Consider the following 23,553-nt stretch of genomic DNA (forward strand, 5'->3'; position numbering starts at 1 on the left):
GCGCGTGTGCACTTCGGGAACAACTCTACTGCGTGGAGTACGCAGAACATTCGGGATTCTCTTTTTAGACAGTAACTTCTGTAAAAGATTTTAGCCTCTCATTCAAAGCCAGCCACGGGAGATCTGAGAGACTTACACTGAAGCAGTTCTCAATTTTTTTCTCTAACACTCCTTGACACTATTGAAAATTAATGCGATCTTAGAGACCTTTTATTTATGTGTTGTAAGTATTGCTATTTGCTAAAATAGAAATAAAACTGAGGCATTTTAAAAGAAGATTCATTAATACTAATAATAATATAACTTTTACATATAACATGACTACATATGTTTATGAAAAATACTTTCCAAAGACAAATATTTTACTAGGTAGTGTAGCACCATTTTACATTTCTGCAAACGTTCTTGAAGGCTACGTTAAGTAAAGCAGCTGCTGCATTCTCGAATCTGCTTCTGCGTTTGTCGTGATTTCAACCAACTACTTGGTTGAAATACATGAGCACAATCTGACCTCCCAAAGACAAGCACTGAAAGAAGGGAGGAACACTTCAAAAGGCTTTTCAGATCATCAAACACGCTCTCTTTGATATCACACCAAAACTCAGCAAGCCAGTATTTTAAAGATTGGTTGAAATGGGGATTCTGAACCATACTCATGGCCTTTTTGCACTTGGTTTCTACAGTGTGTGGTGTGACGCAGCATATAGACCCCCAAGTAGTGGAGAGCTTACACTCCCTCCCTCACACTGGGAGGAGTGTGGGCACAGAGCCTGGCTCCCTACTAGCACTGACTACCAGGACAAGGCCCCCTCACCCAAGGTCACACTCAGCTCCAGGGGCTGCCCTACCTGGGCCTATGGGAAGTATGGATGCCAAGGCCCAGAGGCCTCAGCCCACCCAGGACAACCATGAAGAGTACCCACTTCACAACTGCGCCCAGGGCCCGCGGAGCTCTGTGCAGACTCAGCCACTGCCTACCACCTCCCTGCTCCAAACTGCACCTCCCTTTCCGTCCCCAGTCCCTTCCCTCCACAGGGGCCAATCCCAGGACAGGACGTCACTGACAAACCTGCTCCACAATCTCCATCTCAGGGTTGACTTCCCAAGGAATCAAACCTGCAGCGGGAGGTCTAGGAGTCCCACACCAGAGGGTGAGGTGGCAGGGAGCATCTCCAGGCTGCAGGGCAGTCACTGCTTTTCAGTGTCACTTCGACAGGCTGGTGGCAGGATGGGCACAGTCGTGTTAATGAGCTAACACCAGCCCTGCCCATCGTCCGCACACGGCCACCTTCTCGCTGGCTCCTGCTGCCCCCTAGCCTCTCGTCCTCACTCACCCACTGCAGCCCCGTAGAGGACGACAGGCCTGCCCTTGCCTGCACTCTGTCATCCCCGTCCTCTCTACCAAAGTCCGCATGGCAGAACCACAACCCTGCTTCCAATCGACTTTTTGTTTACTTTGCGGCTAAGTGAGGCAGCAAACTTGGCTGCAGAAAACACAATCATCTGACTGTACCCGTTTCAACTTAAAATGGAATTCAATCATCAATTCAAGGGGGCCATCTGTGTGCCAAACCACCGTGCCCCAGATACGGCACATTCGTGCGCCCAGTCTGAACATGGGACTCAGACATCCGATGCCGACCCGACCGCATGTGTGTGTCCGCTACACGTCTCTAACTCGGCATGTCCGGCACGGAACTGGGATGGACACTCCCACAAAAAAATGTGCTCTACCTATATTCCTCCTATCTTCAAGTCTTCCCCTATTTCTAGAAGTAAGATTAAAGAGATGTTTTCAAGTTAGAAATCACCATTTAAAATAAGTTCACATACCTGTTGCTATAAAGTAATCACATGTGTGTTAAGTCATGGATTACTTTGTCAGAAATTCAAACAGGGCAATGGGAAGCCTCAGGAGGAGTTCAAGCCATCCTTGAGAATTTGAATACCACTGTGCTTCCATTTTTTTTAAGTATCTGGTAGAAGAAATTAGGCAGCTCTTGGACAAAGCTAATTTAACCCCCGTTAAATAAATAAATACATCCCAGGATCTAGAATCTCATTTGATAAGAATAATACAACTCAACTACATCAGCCAAAAAGAGGACATTATGAAATTAATTTCAATGCTTGATTTTATAAGTGAATAGGTTAAACTGAAAAAAGCATGTACTCTCTCTACACAAATTTCATTTTATCAGCAAATACACATTTCCAAAGTTAGGTTGCATCAGAACACTGACCATCATTAGACTTTGAAGAATCCACCTGTGTAGTGTGTTTGCTAAGAAAATAAGGAAAGAATAAGTGTAGTTTTAAGAGATAAATTACGAAAGGTAACACACTCTGCCTCTTTCTCTACCTCTGTCAGGCTGACAGTCACCACAGATGGGACCATGCATCCATCACTCGATTTTGTCAGAACTGGTTTGACTGGCAGGAGGAAATACATGAAAGAACGGATGGACAAATGAATGGATGGACGATTAACAGCACACTACGCCGAGTCGACCTGGGCCCCACACGCTGGGGACGGCGCGTTCGACACGAGCGAAAGCCCACTGTGCTGTGGTGGGGTCAGGCAGCAACAGCCTCGCCTTCTCGGGTCTGGGGTCCGCATCTCCCTCCGTGCTCTTACTAGGTGAGAGTGTAATCACTGTGATCTCAATACCATTGAGATTAAGTGTAATGCTTGGACTTGTCCAGAAATAATTTATAGAGTAACAACAAAATGACATCCCTGTTGAGTGTATTTAAAATAAACTCCCCAGAGCACCACAGACCATTAAACACAGTCAAGTTAACTCTTTTCCCACTACGTTCACCATCTCAAGAGGCAAGCAGCACAGTGAACATGAAACGGCGAGTGCTTGACCTGCTCACGTCACAAGCGGAGCAGCAGCATCGCAGCAAACTGTCTGACACTGCAATTTTCAATATATTTTCTGACTGTAATTACCTACACCTGTGCCCATGGTGCTTCCCTGTCCTAGCCCTGATACTCAGAGCGTGACATAAAACTCCTGAACAGATTCGGATCAGTGATTGCTTAATTCTGAGTTACATTACCCCAGCGATGCACACACATCCAAAAGGCTCTCCATTTTCTGACCCGGATCAAACAGCCTCTACCACCATCATACAGAACGCCTTCCTTCAGGGCAGTGCTTCTGATGACCATGTCGGAGCACTTCGCACCTGACCCCACGCCCCACAGGAGGACCCACTTCCAGAAGTGACCTGCATTCGTGGACAACAGAGTGAGGCTGACCTGAGGGTGGTGGGCGCCTCAGAACAGGCCACAGGCATCTCTGTCATTGACCCAAATGCAATCATTGGGGACCCTCTAGCAACTGGAAAAATAGTCAAGATAACCATGAGTCATACACTTTACTTTAAACCACACACAGAATTCGTCCCTCTGCTGCGTCCAACCACAACAAGGCCAGAGGAAACATAAAATTACCGCCACCTTTGGACAGGACCCTTGTATACTAAAAAATAGCTCACTTTCTGTGGTACGCAATGAATAAATCACTCCAAAGACAACAGTTTCCAATTAATGTAAAGACCTCTATTTTTTAACATAATGTGCTAAGAAACTGAACCTTCCATCACTATCGTACCATGAGTCAACGTTAACCTCACTGTAGACACGAGTGCTTTTAAACTATTTACTCATTCAAGCTCTAACTCATTAAATGAGTTATTTAATGTGGCCCATTTTGTCCAGCAACACTTAAGATATTAGAGGCTCAGCCAGGACATGGAGAGCTCTGTCACTAAGTGATTCCTTCTCCAAATTTAAAAACTAGTCAATAAGACACATCTCTATGAACTGGAAGCTAAGTAGGATAAGTACGGAACACATGACATGTTTCATACGTATTAAAACATCTTACAAGTCTCACATGGACTCAAGACTCGCAGATCTCTGTCTACTAAAGAGGTGAAATTCAGATCTCATCGAAAAGACAAAAACATAAATACTCCAGGGAAAGCAATTATAACCCAAAATTTCCCATGGAATTTCTCATTCTAGGGCATTACTGGAAATAGCACTACTGTTACTCCTAATTCCCCAAAGCTGAGCGTGACCACACACTGCAGCAGGAAGGTGGATAAACATCACTCGGCAGTGCCGGGGAACAGACAAGTGACCCACGCAACATTCTGCTAAGTGTCAGCGGCAGACCCCAAACTGTGGCTGCTTTCAACATGTGGCCATGCACTGTACACGTAGGTGTGTAACTACCTCTTCCAGTCTCTGTTTTCATTTCTAGGGGGTACCTATCCAGAGGTGGAGCTGCTGGATCACGTGGTCATTCTGTTTTATAATTTCTGGGGAAACCACCGCAATGGTTTTCACAGTGGCTGCTTCCTTTTCCATTCCTACCAGCGAGCGAAAGGGCTCCAAGCGTGCCTCAGCCACACCAGCACATCTCTTCCGACCTCTCACCACTTTCACTGTTCAGCCATCTGAATGGGTGTAAAGCAGGATCTCACTGTGCTTTGGATGTGCGCTCCCCTAACAGTGGGGATGCCGAGCATCCTTTCAGGTGCTAACTGTAAGTCTGGGTATCTCCTTTGAAAAAACATCTATTCAAGTCCTTTGCTTACTTTTCAATTTTTTTTTTTATTGTTAAGTTGTAGAAGTCATTTATGTTCTGGACATTAACCCCTTATCAGGTATATGCTTTACAAATACTCTCTTTTTCACAGGGTTGCCCTTCTACTTGTTGACTACGTCGTTTGATGCATAAATTGACTTTTTTCCAGGACAAGTATGAATAACAAAAACAAGGCAGAGAGAGGAAGAAGCATCCATACAGGCTGGGCAGTGCGGGGGCAGAAAAACAAAACCCTGTGTTGGTAGTTCAGTACAGACTGAGTGAGAGACGTGCGTGGAGAAAGAGAGAAACGCAGGTGCAAGGGTGGTCTTGAAAGGTCCTGGATGGTGACGCGGGGTTCTAGTCACAGCAGTGACATGGGACAACTTAAGGGAAAAGGCAGACATTTATGGTTTAAAACACCCTCTTGGACATCAGGAGGGAGGACAGACTTGAGAGGCGCTGTTTTGCAAAGACCCAATTTTGCACCTTCCCGGGTCAGCTCCTGTTAACCTGGTCGCTGCCACTGAACTCTAAAGAAGCGCTCCAAGGCAATGGGCATGTCATTAGTAAGTCTGTCTCAAACAGTTCTCACACATACTTAACTGGAAAAGTAACTGCGGCTGTTGGTACATGCTTTAGATAAACTCTCAATGAAAAATCCATCTAAACTCTCTAAATGAAAAACATGCAAATTCCAAAATAAGGAGTTTTGACTACGATGGATCTAAGGACTTTTAAAACCCTTAGCCTCAGACCAATTTCTAAAAACACTTATAATTACTCCAAGATAAGGCATTCTTTTCATCATTTTTATCATTCCCTGCTCAACTGTTTTGGAAGTTTAAACCAGTCCTCCTGTGTGGTGTCTCTGCTCAATGTTCTCTGCTTCATGAGTCATTCTTGACACTGTTTCATGATTTACACAGACTGGAGATATGGGAGCTTCCCCTTTTCTGCGTATTATTCACCCAATGTGCACCTTTCCCAAAATGTATGCAATGTTTTACCATTAGGTTTTAAACTGTGCCAAAACCAAAAGGAACCATTATTTACCACACTTCAAAATATTAGTCGTGTAGGTTCTAGCAAAACCGCAAAAAAAATAACTAGCAAGCTAGTTTCCAGCAAAACTGCATTCCTCAATGTTTCACAAACATTAGAGAGAGACAGTTTTTGCTTCAGGTTTAAAAGGTGGAGCTGCTGCATCAAGACAACTGCAGTAAGTTCCCGGTGACGCCACCAGGACACACCATCCAATGAGCGTGCGGATGCGCTCCGGGGTGACAGCAGCGGGCCAGGCAGATGGCAACTTCGCCACACTGACTATGTTAATACTGACCGAGAGACCACAGATTGTGAAAAATCCATTCAAAGCGTCTTATCACATCTCCGTCACACCTTTCGGTAACCACGCTGTCCATAAGATCAAGTCCAAAGCCCTTGTATGGCCTGAAAGGATCCTACAGGCGGTCTCTGCTCCCCAGCACGGCCTCTCCCTCCTCTTCCTCCAGAGCGTCCCAGTGAAGCCTTCTGTACCTGAGGCACATCCAGCCTCGCCCCCCCACCCCCTCCTTAACTCTACTGCCTCAGAGATCCCTCCCCAGCCCCCATGAAACCAGGTCCTCCTGCTGCCTGCACTCACACAACTCCCTGCTGACCTTCCTTGTTAGCCTGTTTTACGTACTTTCTCCAGCTTTTCTGAGATGCAGTGACACAAGCTCTGTGTGTGTCTAGGGCGCCCAGCGTAGTGACTGCCCTCACGCATGTCGTGAAATGACTGCCTCAGTGCATTTAGTTAACGTCCATTATTTCACAGAGACAGAAAAAAAGAAAGATAAAAAATGTTTCCCTTGTGACGAGAACTCTCAGGGTTTACTCTCAAGAACTTTCATATTCCAGTAGTATGAAAGCAAACAAAAAATACCCAAAAACTTAAAAAGTAGTAAGAAAAAGGAGTGACTGAGCACATTCACTGGTGAAACCGCTGTGCTAGCCAACTTTCTTTCAACCGCCCTGCTGCTCTCCGTCAGATCGCGCCCCCCGCTCCAGCTTCTCTCAGAAGTACATCACCGCCACCCCTGCCGCCCTGCCTTTGTTCCCACTGCTCCCAGGCAACAGCTGCACCACATCTGTTCTTGCACAGGCCCCAAAGTCAAGGACAAGGGTTCTCAAAGGTGAGTTTGCATTGGAACAACCTGGGGAGCTTGTCAAAACACAGCCAGAAGTCCCCCTCACAAAAGTGGCTGGTTCAGGGGGCCTGGGATGAGGCCTGACCTATAACGTTTCTCGCTAGTGTCCCCAACAATGCACAGGGGGCCACGGTTTGAGAATCAGTGGCCTAGACTGAGAGCCAATTCCTGTAAGAGGCCTTCTGAATTTTTATACCTCTTCATGGCCTCGGTTCTCACAAGCCTTGTCTCGATGACCTACACCACGCACTTAACACGTGACTATAGACCACCTACCCCTACCCCCCATAATTTCCTAACTTCTTCCCACACCGCAAGAGTGTACGTGCGTCAGTAAACACAGGGAAGACAGACTGCTGCTCTGGCTCCGTCACAGAGGGGCCGGGACACGGCACAGCCAGACACGCATGCCGATGCACAGGCTCGACCAGCTGGCTGAAAGATGCCAGTGAGAATTTTAAAATCTCAAGCAAATGTAATTTCATTAAAAATTTCTACTTGTTAGAGCTTATGCTAGATACTTTCAAATATACACAGTCAACAAATACTGACTGAAGTCATCCTAGTTTTTGGTTGCTTATTATCTATCTTCCCTATACGAAAATGACCTCAAGGAGAGCAAGTTTATATACTGGGTTGGCCAAAAAGTTCGTTTGGTTTTTTCTGTAAGACGGCTCTAGTAGTGCTCAGTTGTCTTTAACTTCATTTGAAACAATTTTGTTAGACTGTCACATCAGTGTGCATTTAAAAAAAACACCCTACCAAAATTGGTGAATTTTTGTGTAGTCATTTTAATATTGAAGGTGGAAGAAAATACATAATATTTTTGGCATGTTATGCTTTCTTACTTCAAGAAAGGTAAAAATGCAACTAAAATGCAAAAATAGGTCTGTACCGTGTATGGAGAAGGTGCTGTGACTGATAAACATGTCAAGAGTGGTTTGCTAAGTTTCGTGCTGGAGATTGCTCACAGGATGATGCTCCGCAGTGCGGGAGACTGGTTGAAATTGATAGTGATCAAATCAAGACATTCATTGAGAACAATCGATGTTCTACCACATGGGAAATAGCTGACATACTCAAAATATCCAAATCAATAAAGTTATTGGTGAAAATGGAAATTGGTGTTTTTCATCTTATAGAAAAAAACCATACGGACTTTTTGGCCAACCCAATATGCTGCCTGTCCTACAATCACATACCCATAGTAGGTACTCAATAAATATCTGTCTGTCGGCACACTGAATGGCGAGGCTAGTGACAGAGATGAGGAGTGCCGGCCACATTCCGGCTGCAACTCGCCACCCAAATAAACGTTCCCAGAAATGACTATTCGACTTTTGGTTGAATAATCCAGATTAATGTTAAATATCCAGGAAGCTTTTGAGGGACAGATTTTTAAAAAACTTGGAAATAGTTATTTTTATTTACATATATATATATCACTTATCTTTTACAGGTTTTTATTTCATTTTTAAAAATTTGTGTTATATGAAACAAAGTTTTAAATGTTGAAAAGAATTCTAAATAGACGCAATTTCTTTTATCAAACATTTTTATAACATGTACAATTAGCAAATAGGACTTTTATAAAAAGAAACACTAATCAAAACAAAGTATTTTCAAATATCCAATAGGTCGTAACATTTTCATTAGTTAGAATTCCTTGTAAACAAAATTTTGCTTAGGATATACACTAACAATGGTGAATGTACAAATAATAGCTACCATCAAGAGGAACTTCACAGATGTTCTAAAAACTGCTCCAGAAATCAACCTGTAACAAAGCTACTACATTTACTTGAGTTAGTTTCATAATCACTAACAAAATGCATGAGGATCTGATTTAATCTTCAAATTAATCATCAACCCCAATCCACTCGCTCGGTCAGTCTGCCATGGAGCCTTAGTCTCCAAGCACAAGTTACTTCGATGACCTGCCCAGACACTCCCCAAAAGAACACGTTACCTTTGCACCTTTACAGTAACGTGAACAATTAACAAAACCGATGGGAGACGCCAAATGACTTCACGAATGAATTACTATCAACTTCACCCCCTTCTAGTTACCAGACGGTAAACTCGTGTTTGCTTTTAATTCCAATCAAGGCATTCAACACATATTCTGGTTTGCATTACAAAAAAAGAGAAGATACGGAAGTTCTATGTGAGACTGCTATCTCGATACATGAAGTAGCACGACCCTGAAGTCCTAGGTACACCATTTCAACCATGCTGTTCTCTTACACGTGGTATTACTGACAGTTACTGCACCACTTATTACTGTCCCGCTCGCCAAAACCTCCTAACAGCGCACGCTGGGCGGACTCCTCCTGCCGCCAACGTGACGCCCACTACAAGTGCACACTAGCACGAAGCCATCCGTCACGCACAAAGCAGAGTGAACGCTGGGGAGTCTGCATCTCAGGAGGCATCACTTAAATCCCACTACCTCCCAGTATGAAATATCTACGAGTTTTAACTGAATTAAAATTAAATCCCATTTCTCGAATCACGGACAGGCAAGAAATAGGTAGTATATACTACATATTCTTTGAGGGAAAAAAAAGAAACTACTCATGTATTTGATGAAAAATATTTAAGGCAGCTGAAATCAGTATTTTCATTATTTATTATTTGACACTTATAAGTTCACCAATAGCTACATGGTCTGCTACTGAATATTTTAAATGTGGGAATATAATAAAAATTATTGGCCATAAGCCATGGCATTGCTGCTCATAATTTTTAGACAATTTGAGTTCAATCAGTCACCCTCTTGATTACCAAGTATCTTCCCTTTTGAAAATGAGTATCACAGTTATATTTTTAAAAATTAATTCACACGCTTCTAATACTATTCTAACACAGAAAAAATCAATTACAGGCATGCTGACTTCCGATGTTCTCACTCCTTCATGCATCCTTTCGGACACTACCACCATTTCCGACTAATCGTCACCCACATCAGAAGCCCAAAGGGAAGACTGCCAAGAGGGGAGGAACTTCATAACGCCCTGCACATCACTGAGATGCTGCGGAGGCACCAGGCTGTGCGGTTGCGTTCCATCTTAGAATGTTCTTCCCCTTTCACCTACCCTAACTTTCATCTACTAATTTTATATTTATACTTTGATATGTGTATAGATGTTAAATAGTTTAATAATCTGAATGTCAATGAGTACCAGTTGGGCCTGTCAAGTTTACTTTGGATAAAAATTAGCACAAAAATGTCACATTTAGTGAAATACATAATGACCAGGATCATTTTCTTTCTTTCCTAAGTTTTTCCCAAATGTAAGTATGGTTTTAAGGGTGTAGAGTCCTCAGTGGTTTCTGAGGAAATGTGTATAAATTTTTTAATTATTTCAGGTTATTTAAAAAATACTATCTCTAACTGAAAACTGATTGTTTGGAATGTAGAATCAGAAGTTGTGTTTCAAACGCAATTTGCCTTGAAACTGCGTGCAGAACTTTATGCATCGGAAATGAAATGGCACGAAAGCAATGCCGTTAAACTGAAATCAAGAACAGTGAACTCTTTGAAAAGCCAGTCTCTGAGGACATGTGGTCGTCCACCTTTCCCCACACCCTTCTCTGTCAACACAACACTGAAAGTGACTCACTGTGGTCCCGGTCCCTTCACGGGCCACGCTGGCTCCAGGCCTCTGAGGCTGGACTGGGCTTGCCTCCCTGTCAGGCTCACTAGAAGCAAGCAGAAACTGCTGACTCTTCTGCTTCTTAGAGCTGGGAGCTCCTTAGAAACTTCACATTCCAGTAGTGAACGGTGCTTTACCCAGTTTGTCGAATAAATGAAGTGGCAAGGCCCCTTTATAGATTTAAGAATGTATGTTCTATAATTCCTTCCCTCCGGAAGCTTCTAAATGAGAGTGGGGGAGATAAGGAACACATGCATGCAGTCTAGTGCCGGGAGCGATATGACGACCAAGCACGATGACAAGTGTCTTAATGGTTCACTTGCAGTCTTGGAACCTGCCCCTCCCTAATGCAGCCATTCACTTGTTCACTCACTCACTCACTCACTCACTCTCTCCTCCTCGCACACACGTTTACAGAACCCGCCCCACGTGTCAGCTGTGCTGTTCAGGGAGGGATGCCCAGAGCCTGTGCCCACCGCTGCCCATGCAGGCCCAGTGCTGTCCAGTGAGTCCATCTAGAGCAAGAGGCTGGTCCTCCAGCTCCCCTGCAGCATCAGCATCTGCCCAGCAGACAGACCTTTCTCTGCCTGATCTTCACCAACTGCCCCAAGGGAAAGGGCGACAACAGGGGAGAAGCCGTGGAAGCACAGCTGCTCTGTGGTCACCCGGAGTTGATGCATCCTGCCCAGTGTCCCAGTGTAACTGAGACAGTCCTGCGGTCTCTCTCGTTCAATGTCTGGTCTACGAGCGCTGACCCAAGTGTAAGGCGCTCTACAGACACGGAACGGACAAAGGAAAACCAGCTGAGATGACACAGGAAGTCATCACTCAAAACTCTTGTGTGCAGAAAGATGACCATTTTAAAAGCAAATATAATTTGAAATTTAAATAACCATCCCTTTAGTAACTTAAAAAATGTGAATTTTTAGAGGTGATCCTCCTCTAAGCACAACAGACCATTACACAATCTCCCTACAGAGTAAATCATTTCCCTATGAGGCTGGTTTATCAGTGGTTAAAAAATAAAATTAAAAATTTAATATTTAGAATATATACCCTCCGCCTGGCACACTTTCCATGCACGGAGACAGAGACGCTGCCTGGAAATCCTCTCCGTACAACTTTCCTCCTCAAGAGATGCTCACTGAGCAGGGTTGGGAGAAGGATAAGGGCTGTCCGAGGAGAATGTAACATGTAAAAACCACGGAAGAGGAAGGGAGAGGACAGAAACAAAAAGCTCCGACCGGCCACTTCCCAGTCCACTGCGGCGTGAGGGAGAAAAAGGCGTTTCTCCGGCTTCCTGCTCTTCAGAGAAGACGGGGCAGCTCTCCTCGCACTGTCCACATGGGCTGGGGCTGAGCCTCGTTCCCAACACCCAATCTGCAAGGGCTGCGTGGACAGTGGGCGGCCCAAAACCGTCGTGCGCCCGAGTCCATGCGAGAGGAGGGAAGAGGCTCTGCGTAGACTGTAGAGGTAGACCTGAAGGTTTCTTTTCACACATTCCCGCCTCCAAACTCTCGCATCCTCGTTTATCACTGACATCTTGGCTCAGGTGGTCACTCGACGCCCACCTACTGCCCCACTGGCTGGGGAGCCACAGGGCACCGCTCATGCAGCCTCTTCATTCTCGGTCACTAGCCCTGGCAGGGCCACTGTCAGAACCATCTCCCTACACAGTCGTTTTTCTTCCAGCATAACTGAGTTTTGCCTCAGTGATGTAGTCTTAGTATTACATAATGCCATTACAATATCAACATAAATATTAATATTGTACTTTAATTTTTAATATTCACATTTTACTATTCCATTCTATTTTTATTACTCATACACTTACATTATCTGTTATATTTCTATTAATTTGTGTAATACTAATGTTAAGATATTAAATTAATATTGTTAATATTCCAAAATATTCTTAGTAACTATATAACTTGAGTGCATACATAAATAGTTTAAAGCCTTACCTGATTAGCTAATACAGAAAACAGATTTGGGCGATATGGGAAGACACGTTTACAGCAACTTAAGGGTTAACTCTCACTAAAACACTAAAACAGCACCCAAAACTTTCCATTTTCTGAGACCTTCACTCAATTTCCTGTCTCACATGTATCGTGTGTTCTTGCACAGCGTCCATATCCGTCTTCACACAGCGAATTGGAATGTGCATCTTTCTACGGGTGCCTTAAGCACAACCCAGTCACACTTTTCAAAGCCTCAAGCAGCGTTTTCAAATGTTCGTGGGTTTCCATGGGGAAAGAGTCCACGTCAAGCCTTGTGCTCGGCATAAGGTGGTCTGACTGTTTGAGAGGAACGTGCCTGACTCTGAGATTTATCTCCCTCTGCCTTTTCCCTCCTCCCTCAGTCCACACACACACACACACACACACACACTCATATTCATGTGCTGTAAAAACTACTTTGTGTCTCAATATCAAAAGCTGTCTTTTCAAAAGTGAAATAAGCCAGTCAGAGAAAGACAGGTATCTTATGATTTCACTTATATGTGGAATCTAATGAACGTAATAAACAAAAATACCAACATAGAAACAGACTCATAGATACAGAGAACAGGCTGCTGTCAGAGGGGAGGGGGTTTGGGGACTGGGTAAAAAAAGTGAAAGGATTAAGCAAAAAAAAAAATTTAATTTAAAAAATAAAGTTTACTTTTTTATCATAAAAATTACGTAAGAAATTTGAGAAACTTTCAAAACTAGAGTGAGGAAAATCAGCTGCAAGCAACATACTAGCAGCATGCTTCTAATGACACATTTCAGGAATGACGTCTTTTAACTTTAAATATAGCACTTTTGCTATACTAAATAAATATCCAGAAAACAGTATCTATTTCAGTGTTTTTAATATAAAAGATCTTCATATAGTTGGAATCATATTTGAAGTTAATTTGCTGCTCTAAAGTAATTTCTTAGAAATGAGTGCTTGGCCAAATGGAAGTCACTTAAAAACGAAGCTCCCTACTGCATTCAAGTCCCGTGTATTGCTGCACGCGCTCAGCTGGGCAGGGCATGCACGTGACCGCACACCCCTCCCACCCACAGCTCTTCTCTCACCAACAAACTGCGGCTCCCATGTATAAATGTGGATGAAACACTTACTGCAACTCAGTAGGCCTTTTCCTACGGGGCACATATAAAAATTGTTCAAAGACTTCTTTTTGCAAAATATATTAACATAAATATATCTTTGCAATATAAAGATTATTTTTGGAGTCATAATAATTAAATATAATCTAATACTGCATTTTTAATGTATTTAAATTTTTAAGATATGCCAAAATTTATTTTTAATCAAGGATCTTTCTTTTGTATGTATTCTCTCTCATTCTAGCTTTAAGTTAACACTTTAAACAAAATAAAACTATCACAAAATTAAAATGCTAGTATCTGTTGGCTTCATTTTTACTGCCAGCATGGACCAAATGCCAGTTTTGGTCACTACGCAGAACACGGTCCACACTCATCTGAATGAGCTCTTACCTTCGGGTTTGTTGTTCTTCCTCTTTAGCCATTTTTCTACCGTCTCTGCACTAACACTTTCAGAAACAAATTCATCTAATACCTGGGGGTGAAGAGAAAGATACGCCTTCACTTTTTCATCTGTCAAACCTGTAGAAGAAATGAAAAGAATAAAGATATCATTATACTGACTGATTTAAAATTTACGCACAAAAAGAACAGAAAGATGCACATACACACAAGGGCGTATCATTCAGCCGGATAAGGAACGGTGGTCTCATACACGCCAGGATAGGAAGGGTCCCTAAAACAAGTACAGTAAGACAGACACGAGGCACGAATCTCCTATGGCTCCACCTGCATGGACTGTCTAGAAGAGGCACTCAGGGAGACAGAGCAGATTAAGGGCTTCCCAGGGCTTGGGAAGAGGGGGATGGGGAATCACTGCTTAACTCGCAGAGTTTCTCCTTTGAACGAAGGCATATCTGGAAGTACACGAGGTGCGGGTTGTACACATTGGGAGTGTGTTTAATGAACTGTACACTTGAAATGGCTAAAGTGGCAACTTTCTGTTAGTACATTACCACCATAACAAACAGTAAAAAATAAGTTAGAACATCAGTGATTTGAAACAACAGACATTACATCACAAAACAGCTGTTTTCCACCAGATTTCAATGTCACATCTGGACTGATGCCCCGTCCCAGCTGTGCAGTCACACCCCACAAAGTACTTCTTTGTTGTGTGTAAATAGCTCTCACAGGCTTGACACTCCAGACAAATGAAACTCTAGTAACATCATGAAACAGGGGAATATGCCACTGGTACCTTTCAGGTCCTAACAAGTGTCCAATGAGCAAGTTCTTATCACTTACTGTTTACACCACCAATCCCACTTTTGCTCAGGGGCACTAAATCCAGTGACTGTCGGTTCAGAATAACCTTGAAATGTGTGCATCGATATTCCATGTACGTAGCCTGTTTCCCCAGATAACTTTCACAGTCCAGGGATAACTGCACTTTAATGTACATTAAAGTACAGTAATTCCAGAGCACCTTTAAATGTTCTCCTATTGAATACGTAAACCTCTGTTTTGAATTTGGTGCTTCATGTTGGTATGCTTGGTGAAGCTTATTGCTTCTACTACTGTATCTGCCCTGTAAATTATTCAATAAAGTACCATCCTTAGGGGTGGTTAGGTGAAAAAGACAATGGAAAGCTGTACTTTAAGACGGAAAAGGAAACAAATCTTTGTGACTCCAGGAAACAGACCACACGTGGCAGCCTCAGACAAGGCCCAGAGTCCCGGGTGTCCATTCTGCAGGGACGAAGTCACGACCACTCGGGTGCCACAGCAGGAGAGAGTAACGAAGACGGCAGGTGGGCTCTCCCATGAACTCAGCCCTTAACCAGTCCTCTTTCACAGTGTGTTGAGATGGAGATGTAGAGAAGAGAAATACAGGTTCATACAGACAGACGGGTGTTCGTAATAGTTTTTAAAAACAAGGCTCCATCTATGTTCACACCCTGCAAATTCCAGTGGCAAAATTCCACAAGGTGTCAAGTGTAAGAGGCTCATTAAAGTAGGGGAGAACCCCCGAGAGAGCCCGCGACAGCCCCAGACACAAAAGCACAGGGTGTTGGAGCGAGCTGACAGCTGACTTGATCGTCAAGACGACAGACAAGGCACACTTCATACTCTCTGGGATTACGTCCCCACAGTGGCAGGTACCTGATGTTTGACTCCTTCTTAAACTGGCCTTCCACCGCTTTTGTAACACACCACCACGCAGTTCTTCTCCTGAACTCTACCTGTGCCTTACTTCTGCTTCCTCTTCAATTATCGACGATGAGGACAGCAAAACCCAAATCAGGAGTCTTAATGTATTTTTGAACTCCAGTCCTTGGATATTCTTCCACCACCTCAAGCTCCCTCTTGACTCAAAACTAAGTGGTTCATCTCCTGCCACTTCTTCCCAAAGTGATTTTAACTCTCAACTTTCCTTTTTCTGTTACTCTCCACTTTCTCAGAAACCCAGGCGGAAAATATAAAGCCACAATTGACTCATCCTTCCTTGTAATCTCATCTCAGTGTATTATTATACAAGTCTTATTTGCCAAATTACAAAATTACATATCTGACAAAATTTTATACAAAGAATGCTTAAAACTCAATAAAAAGAAAAACAACCCAATTAAAGATGAGTCAAAGATCTAAACAGATACTTTCCTTAAGAAGATAAAGGTATGGCAAATAAGCATATGAAAAGATGCTCAATTTTCATTAATGAACTGAAGGTAAAATAAAAGGTGAGATTTCACTACATACCTATTAGAATGGCTATAATTAAAGAAACCGAGTATCAATTGCTGGTAAGGAAGCAGAGCAACAAGAATTCTCACTCATTGACAGTAAGAATGCAAAATAGTAGTCACTTTGAAGACTTTTTGGCTATGTCTTATAAAGCTTACTATAGGTCTTCCCATGTGACCCAGCAGTCACACTGCTAGGGAACTACCCAACTGACGCGAAGACTCACGTCCACACAAAAACCTGCACGTGACTGTCTACAGCAGCTCTCCTCATAACCAAGCACCAAAACAGCAACTACCAAGGAGCCCTGCAACAGGCAAGTGGACACGCAAGCTGTGGCATGTCCATGTGATTCAATATAATGTAGCAACAAAAAGAAATGAGCTAACTAGCCACAAAATACATGGATGACTCTAAAATGCCTACCGCTATGTGCAAAGTCTGAAAAGGCTGCATGTTGCACGATCCTGATCACACAGCATTCTGGGAAAAGCGAAACTAGAGAGAGAAAGAGCACAAAGCTCGGTGGTTGCCGGGCGTTCAGAAGGAAGACCCGATGGGGCACCTTGCAGGGTGGTGAAACCGTTTGGTGTGACACCATCACGGGGCATACACGACATTGTGCACGTGGCAAAAACCCATAGGACTTTACAACACAAAAATGAACTTTAATGTATACAAGTGTTAATCCCTTTGGAAGGTCAGGGTGTCCTAGGACAGAAGTCAGAATGTGACAAAGTAATGCGAATGCATGAAGCAGCCTTGCTGAGGAAAGCACCTCATGGAGAAGGTGCTGCCCTACGGAACTCTGGAGGGAAGTGGAGTCTGGAAGACGAAAAGCCAAAGGAACCGCACGCCCTCACTGTATCACACTCCAGCTGGTCAAGTTGTTATCCCATGGGGTCAAGTCCAGTGATTCTGATCCCACTATCCATGTACACAGGAACCAAACAATTAAATGAGGGGATGTTGGGAATGAGGTTTCTCAGTGGTAGACCTCATGGGACATTACATACAAGCAAGAGAAGTCTAGAATGACCTACGTGGTATTAACTGATCTAGAGATTGAGACATTAACATGAACTGATACTTAGCTGACTAGAGATACAAATGGTCACACACAGAAACACTGGTAGATATGTGTATATACAGGTACTTAGATTACTATATGCACGTATCTTTCCCTGCCATGTCAGTGGCGAAGGCCTAGAAGCAACAATGTCCCAGTACCAAAAAGCACACGTAGCACCCAGGTCATGGTTTCTAATGCCTTTCCTTTCCCATAAAAGGAAAGACTCCCTGGAGAAGTGGCTGATTGTAAGACAAGAAGGAAATGCCCCTAAAACGAGCTCCAGTCACCCTGAACTATGCCAGAGAGTGAGGAAGTGAGAAATATGCGTGCACACACACACTGGGAATCGCAGGTACGGCAAAAGCTGCTGATAGAAAGAGCTCCCAATGGTTCAAACCTGGAACAATTTGAGTAACAAAAGAAAGTAATACTGATGCAAAGAATAATAAAATAAATGTCCATGCTATGGTCTGAATGTCTGTGCCCCCTCCAAAGAATTCCTGTGTTAAGATCCTAATCCCCAAAGGCGAAGGCGTGTCAGTAAGTGCAGACTCTGGGAGGTGCTCGGGTCAGGGGGGGGACACCCTTAGGAATCTATTTGTGCCCTATGAGAGGCTGCAGAGCCGTCCCAGCCAATGTGAGGCTATGCAGAGACTGTGACTCAAAAAGGGCTTTCACCCAACCAAGCAGCACTGTGACCTTGAACTTCCCAGCCTCCATAACTGTAAGAAATAAATTCATGTTGTTTGTAAGATACCCAGTTCCTGGCCTTTTCTCAGAGAAGCCTGAGTGGACTAAGACAATCCATGAGTCCATACTGATGTAAATAAATGACTGAATAAACAGAGAACAGACGGATCTCCCACGAAGAATTATAAATAATTTGTGTAGATGCTCTGCCCTCAAGAAGGTAGAGTATAACGCCCTGCACTTTACAATTATTTTGTACAAATCAGTCAAAACTAAATTTCCAAATATCAATTGAGTCATGAATGAGTCATGATGTCTAAGTAAACCTCTAGTCTAAATAAACTGATCAAATCCCAGGGTTAAATATGTAGAAGAGAATGAGTACATCTTGGTAGTAAGCTCCATTTAAAATGCCAGAAGTTAACACATAGCTTTCTGTCTCAAATGTCTCAAAAGATGTCAGTGTAATTTTCTCCCCAAATTACCATTTGCATCTCATGAAAGCACTTCCTTCAACACCAGAATGGTAGGAAGAGGAATTACGTCATGGGGGATTAAATGTGAAGGCATTTCACCTGTTCCTCAGGCTGTGAGCCTGGCTTCCCACTGTATGGGAATGGGATTTGAGTGGAAATTGGAGTGACGAGAGCACCTGTCTCACGGGGTCATCACAGTATTCCAGTGACATACACCACATGCAGCATTTCTGCCTGTACCTTTAATAGCAGCACCAAAAAGCCATGTTTCACCTGCATGCAGCCAACTCTTGCATTTGTCCAAAGACTCACACCACAAGTTTGTAACTTATTTAAGGTTACAACAAAACTTCGGTTTTTATTTTAGCATTTAATGTATGCTTACCTTCCTTAGCCATCAAAAGCAATGTATCCCTCCTCTCTTTAACATTTTAGCTACTTTCACTTCCTATTAATGTCTAGATTTGCTAAGGGCTTTTTGGAGACACAGAAGCACCCCAGAGTGAGACCCTGAAATGCTCCCAGCCGCACTCCCCCGGACAAGGGTAGGTGTATGGATGATGAGAGAGTTTCCTTTTGTTTTTGTTTTAAGCATGGCTCAGAGTTTCCATAGCATCCGATGGCCTATGCATCCCATGGCCTATGCATCTTGTTTCTGTCAATGAAAGACCTAGTGCTTCTTTGAGGACAAACCCAATGAGAACAGGGGGGGTCAGACCAGAATTCTGTCACTGGCACATCTGATCAAATGGCATCTGATGATCAAAAATTTGCCACCCATAATCCACACAATGTATCATACAGATACAAATACAGACATTTACTGGTATAAATATCTATTCCAAGGTAACATGTATATTTGAAATTTACTTCTAATAAACTACATTCTCTCTTTTATGCAGTATTTTGCTAGGAGGCAAACAAATTGTAAGATTAATAAATAACCAAGTTAACTGACTTTCATCCTTACTTCATTTTCTGACATCTGACAGGTGCTCCTGAGTAGGGGCCAGGGACTGCCACAGTGAGGGAGAGTACTCACTGGGACCCTGGCAGGCAGAAGGGACACACTAAGTCAGGGAGGGCTGGGAGAATTTCATTAGTCTTCGCCACACCCACTGCAAGTGGCACAAAGGGTTACCATCCAAACAGAACCAAAGCTACAGAGCAGAGAGAGGTCCATGTGACGGGTCTGATGTGACATGGAACCTGAGAACATACAACAAAGGATCAAATAATAGACTGATAAATATTTTAGTAAAGGCAATGGCTCCTGTGGCTAGTGATTTAGCTGACAGCCTGAGGGTTACATAAAGAATAGCTTCATTTTGATGCTGAGTAATGCCTTTCAGGGCTCAGAGACAGACAGACAGATAAAAGCCCCTACTCCGATACTCTGTTACTGACTCACAGAGCTCTACGGAAAGGATTAGCTCCTTTGGGTGTCCATGCAGTGATGGCAAGTATTGGAACAAAATACTAACATTAAGGCCCTGGCACTTTTCACTGTTTTATTTTTTAATCTAGTAACACTGAGGCTACTTTCTTCTGTCTCCACAGAAATTCACAAGCTTCTAACTATGTACCACACTACCATACTACCCTTTTGGTTCTGCTGTCTGCAACCCACAAATCAGCTTTCCCCGAGGAAGACTGTGTGCGTGTGTGCACACACACCTGTGTGTACAAAAGTCTAACCCTTCATGAAACCACACGAAACATGATGGCTCCACATTCAGCTTCCAGAGCTATCAGCACGGAGCCGAAGGTTTCCATCTGGACCGCCACCCCTCTCCTCTGATAGGACTCTGAAGCAAATCCAAGGCACATTTCAACACGGTCGCACGTGTCAGTGTGTGTCTCTAACGAGAAGAACTAGTCTCGTCACAATGGTACGTTCATACACGTGAAAAACTAGTAACTACTTTAACACATTCAAATAACTCAAGTGTCCAAGTCTCTCACTCTTCATTCTCTTTGCAGGTTGCTTCATGAACATGAAGCAGGTTCAGCCTACACGCTGCAAGTAAGTGGTTTCACAGTTTTCAAGGCTTTTTCCATCCTTTCCTCCTCCATCTCCTGTATTTTCCCCACTGTGATGTATTACGAACAGACCTTCTGTCCTATGGTTTCCTATAGTCTGAATCTTCCTGACTCTATCCCTGGGGCATTGTTCAGCAGGTCTCTCTGCCCTCTGCACTTCCTGAAACCAACCCTGGAGCTGGACGGACAGAGGTTCAGTTCGGGGGCGGGGAGACGGTCCCTGGAAGCACTGCTTTCCGTCAGAAGAGTCAGGCCGTCTGGCTACTGTGACGCTAACAGCAGCGATGACGCAAGAGTCACTAAGTCATTCAGCACGGCTTGAAAACAGTGGTTTGCTAATTCCAGAATGCTTTCCTTTACTACTGGACTAGAAAAAGAGAAACTTCACCCCATCTACTGTTTGGTGAATTCACATAGATAACGCAGGAAAAATGCTTGATGTATTCCCCTTTATGTAGCAGTTTTCACGAATTGGTTCGTAGCATTCTCCTGTGGACAAGTAACTAAAAATATTAGTATTAGTAGGAAGTTAAATATTTGGGCAAATTTGATATGCTTCTCCCATTGTAATTATTGTCACGATACTTGAATTGCCCCATCCTCTGGGCAGCAGTGGTGGCCAGCACGCACACTGGACACGCACACTGGACACGCACGCACACACACACGCAGTGCAGCGTCCTATAAATAGATAAGGGGTTTTGGGCCCTTTATATAACTCACTAAACACGAGCAAATTCTGCATTTTATTTTTAAAGATTTTTATTTCTTTACTTTTAGAGAGAGGGTGGGCAGGGAGAAAGAAGGAGAGAAACATCAGTGTGAGAGAGAAACACTGATCAGGTTCCTCTCATACACACCCCAACCTGGGACCGAAACTGCGACCCAGTCTTGTGACCTGACTGGGGATCAAACTGGTGACCCTCAGTTTGTGGAACCACCAGCCGGCTGAGCCACACCGGTCACGGCCATTCTGTGTTTAAAATCACTTGAAACATTCTTCTCTCTGGCTATGTCACCCACTGGATGCGTAGTCAGTTTCACTTCAGGTGTCTTTGAAAGTGTCCTCGTGACAAATTGTTATGATAAAAAGGGATCTGCATGCTGAAGCATTTGCTCTTAATACTTCTGAAATCTTAATATTCATAAAATTTTAGAAAATCGCTTTCAAAGCAGAGGCTGAAAATAACCTACTTTTCTCATTCAGCAGGATATTTTTAATTAATCAATAAGTACAAAAAGATCTATTGTTAGAAATTTTAAAAAGCACAACTTTTCCAATATTAATTCTACCATCTTAATTTGTGGACAGAAACCAAGGTATGTGTCCATATTCTTTGGGGGAAAACAACCAGAACCACACGGCAAGAGCCTGGCACCTGTCCCCGCCTGCCGTCACAGTTCTAGTCTCGAGCCCCGCTCCACGGCGCCGGGTGGCACGTGGACCCAGGTCTGCTTGATCTTAAAAGAACGCTCCCAAACTCAGTGTCTTATCAAGTCCTCTGTTCCTGCCCCACCGCAAATAAGGGGGGGAGGTCTAAACCCCCATTATCTTACTATAGCTAATCTCAGATAGATTAAAAGAAACTATATGCTTTAAAATTCTAAGGTATACATGACTAATAGTCTTTTTTCTGATTTATCAGAGTAAGTGTCTCGGTTTTATAGTTCCTAGGTGTTTACTCGAGGTGTGAATGAGTGAGTAACTTTCAGTTTCTGAAAGTCTCAGCACAACTCTAACACAGACTGAGACTAAAACAAGAAAAATACCTTTCACGCTGCGCTCGCACTGTAACAGTTCGATTGTCCAAGAACGGCCCCACCTGGGAGGGGCCTCCACGCTCATGCTGTATGTAGAGGGCAAGTACAAGTGTGTGGTTGAGAACTCAGGGTTCTCGGCGACACCATTCCTGCTCAGTCTGAATGCTAGAGAGTAAAATGGGAAGAATCTGGGTTGACAGCTTTGATTCCACGTTCCGTGTTCAAGGTGTGAGCCCAGGGGGCCGAACCAGAGTTAACACTGTAGGGACCCGGGTGACAACTGGACTTTGGAAGGACACTGTGAGGAAACAGACATTTCCATGAGGGAACAAACCGGGATGACCCCGAGAGTGCGCTGTCTCCCGGTAGACAGGGTCGGGGAGGACCGTCCAGCGCGTTTACAGACCCTCCCCATCTGGGATGTCTGCACACCTCGACCACCCAGCAGATGGGCGCACATGCAAGTCTGCTTTAAGAACTCTCATTAGTATGGTATCAGAAGGCTGTTCCAAGACATATGTCAGAAAAGTTTCTACTAGCAATAAAAACGAATGATTTTAGCAGTCTAATAGCAAAGTACATCAAGTTTAAACAAACAAGTCCTCTCACATCATACTAGGCAGTAGGTGGGCTTCATGTCACGTGATGGCAACCTGCTGGCCAGGCTGCCTGTGCACACACGTGCAAACATGTGTGAGAGCACATGCTTGTGTGTTCACACAAGTTGTATGCAACTGTTCTCCCAGGTTGCGTATCTGCTTCTATGCACAACCTTTCTTTATCCAAAAGCAAATGAGGCTTAGCGGGGGAGAGGTTTCAAGTCAGTGACGTTTGCTCTCAGAACCCAAAATTCAACCTGACACACCTTTTGCCCACTGGACGCACACCTCTCCCCTGCACCTATCCAACCACTTGCCCTTCTTCCCCAGCGAAGGGCAAGGCGCCACACGGCACTGGTTGGCCGCGTCCGCTCCACGCAGTGCTCCCCCGCCACAGGACACCGTGCTACGAAGGCGGCCGGCGGCAGCTCACTGCAGTCTCGGAGCGTCGTGTATCTGGCAGAGAGTAAACGCTCAGGAAATACTGGCTAGACAGTTAAATTGTAATCATCAGAGTCTGGAAGAGGAAAAGGAGCACAGAGCAGTAACTGGACTACTGTTGTGTTGGCCACAGAAGGAATAATTAGAGTTGGAACAGAGACATGCCCAAGAGTTCGCCTCTTATACCAAAGGGACTCTTGCGACACTTTCTCCTGTCT

The 23,553-nt window shown here is 43.9% G+C and overlaps 1 protein-coding gene across 1 annotated transcript in view; it reads right to left on the reverse strand.

Moving 5' to 3' along the window:
- The window catches only part of PDE10A (phosphodiesterase 10A), a 177,127-nt gene that overhangs the window by 80,855 nt on the left and 72,719 nt on the right, over positions 1-23,553 (reverse strand). The window contains exon 2 of the mRNA XM_045188968.2: positions 13,959-14,087. Coding sequence (XP_045044903.2) covers positions 13,959-14,087 — 129 coding nt within the window. The remainder of the gene's footprint in view (positions 1-13,958; positions 14,088-23,553) is intronic.

Source organism: Desmodus rotundus, chromosome 11, assembly GCF_022682495.2.
Source record: "Desmodus rotundus isolate HL8 chromosome 11, HLdesRot8A.1, whole genome shotgun sequence".
NCBI lineage: Eukaryota > Metazoa > Chordata > Mammalia > Chiroptera > Phyllostomidae > Desmodus > Desmodus rotundus.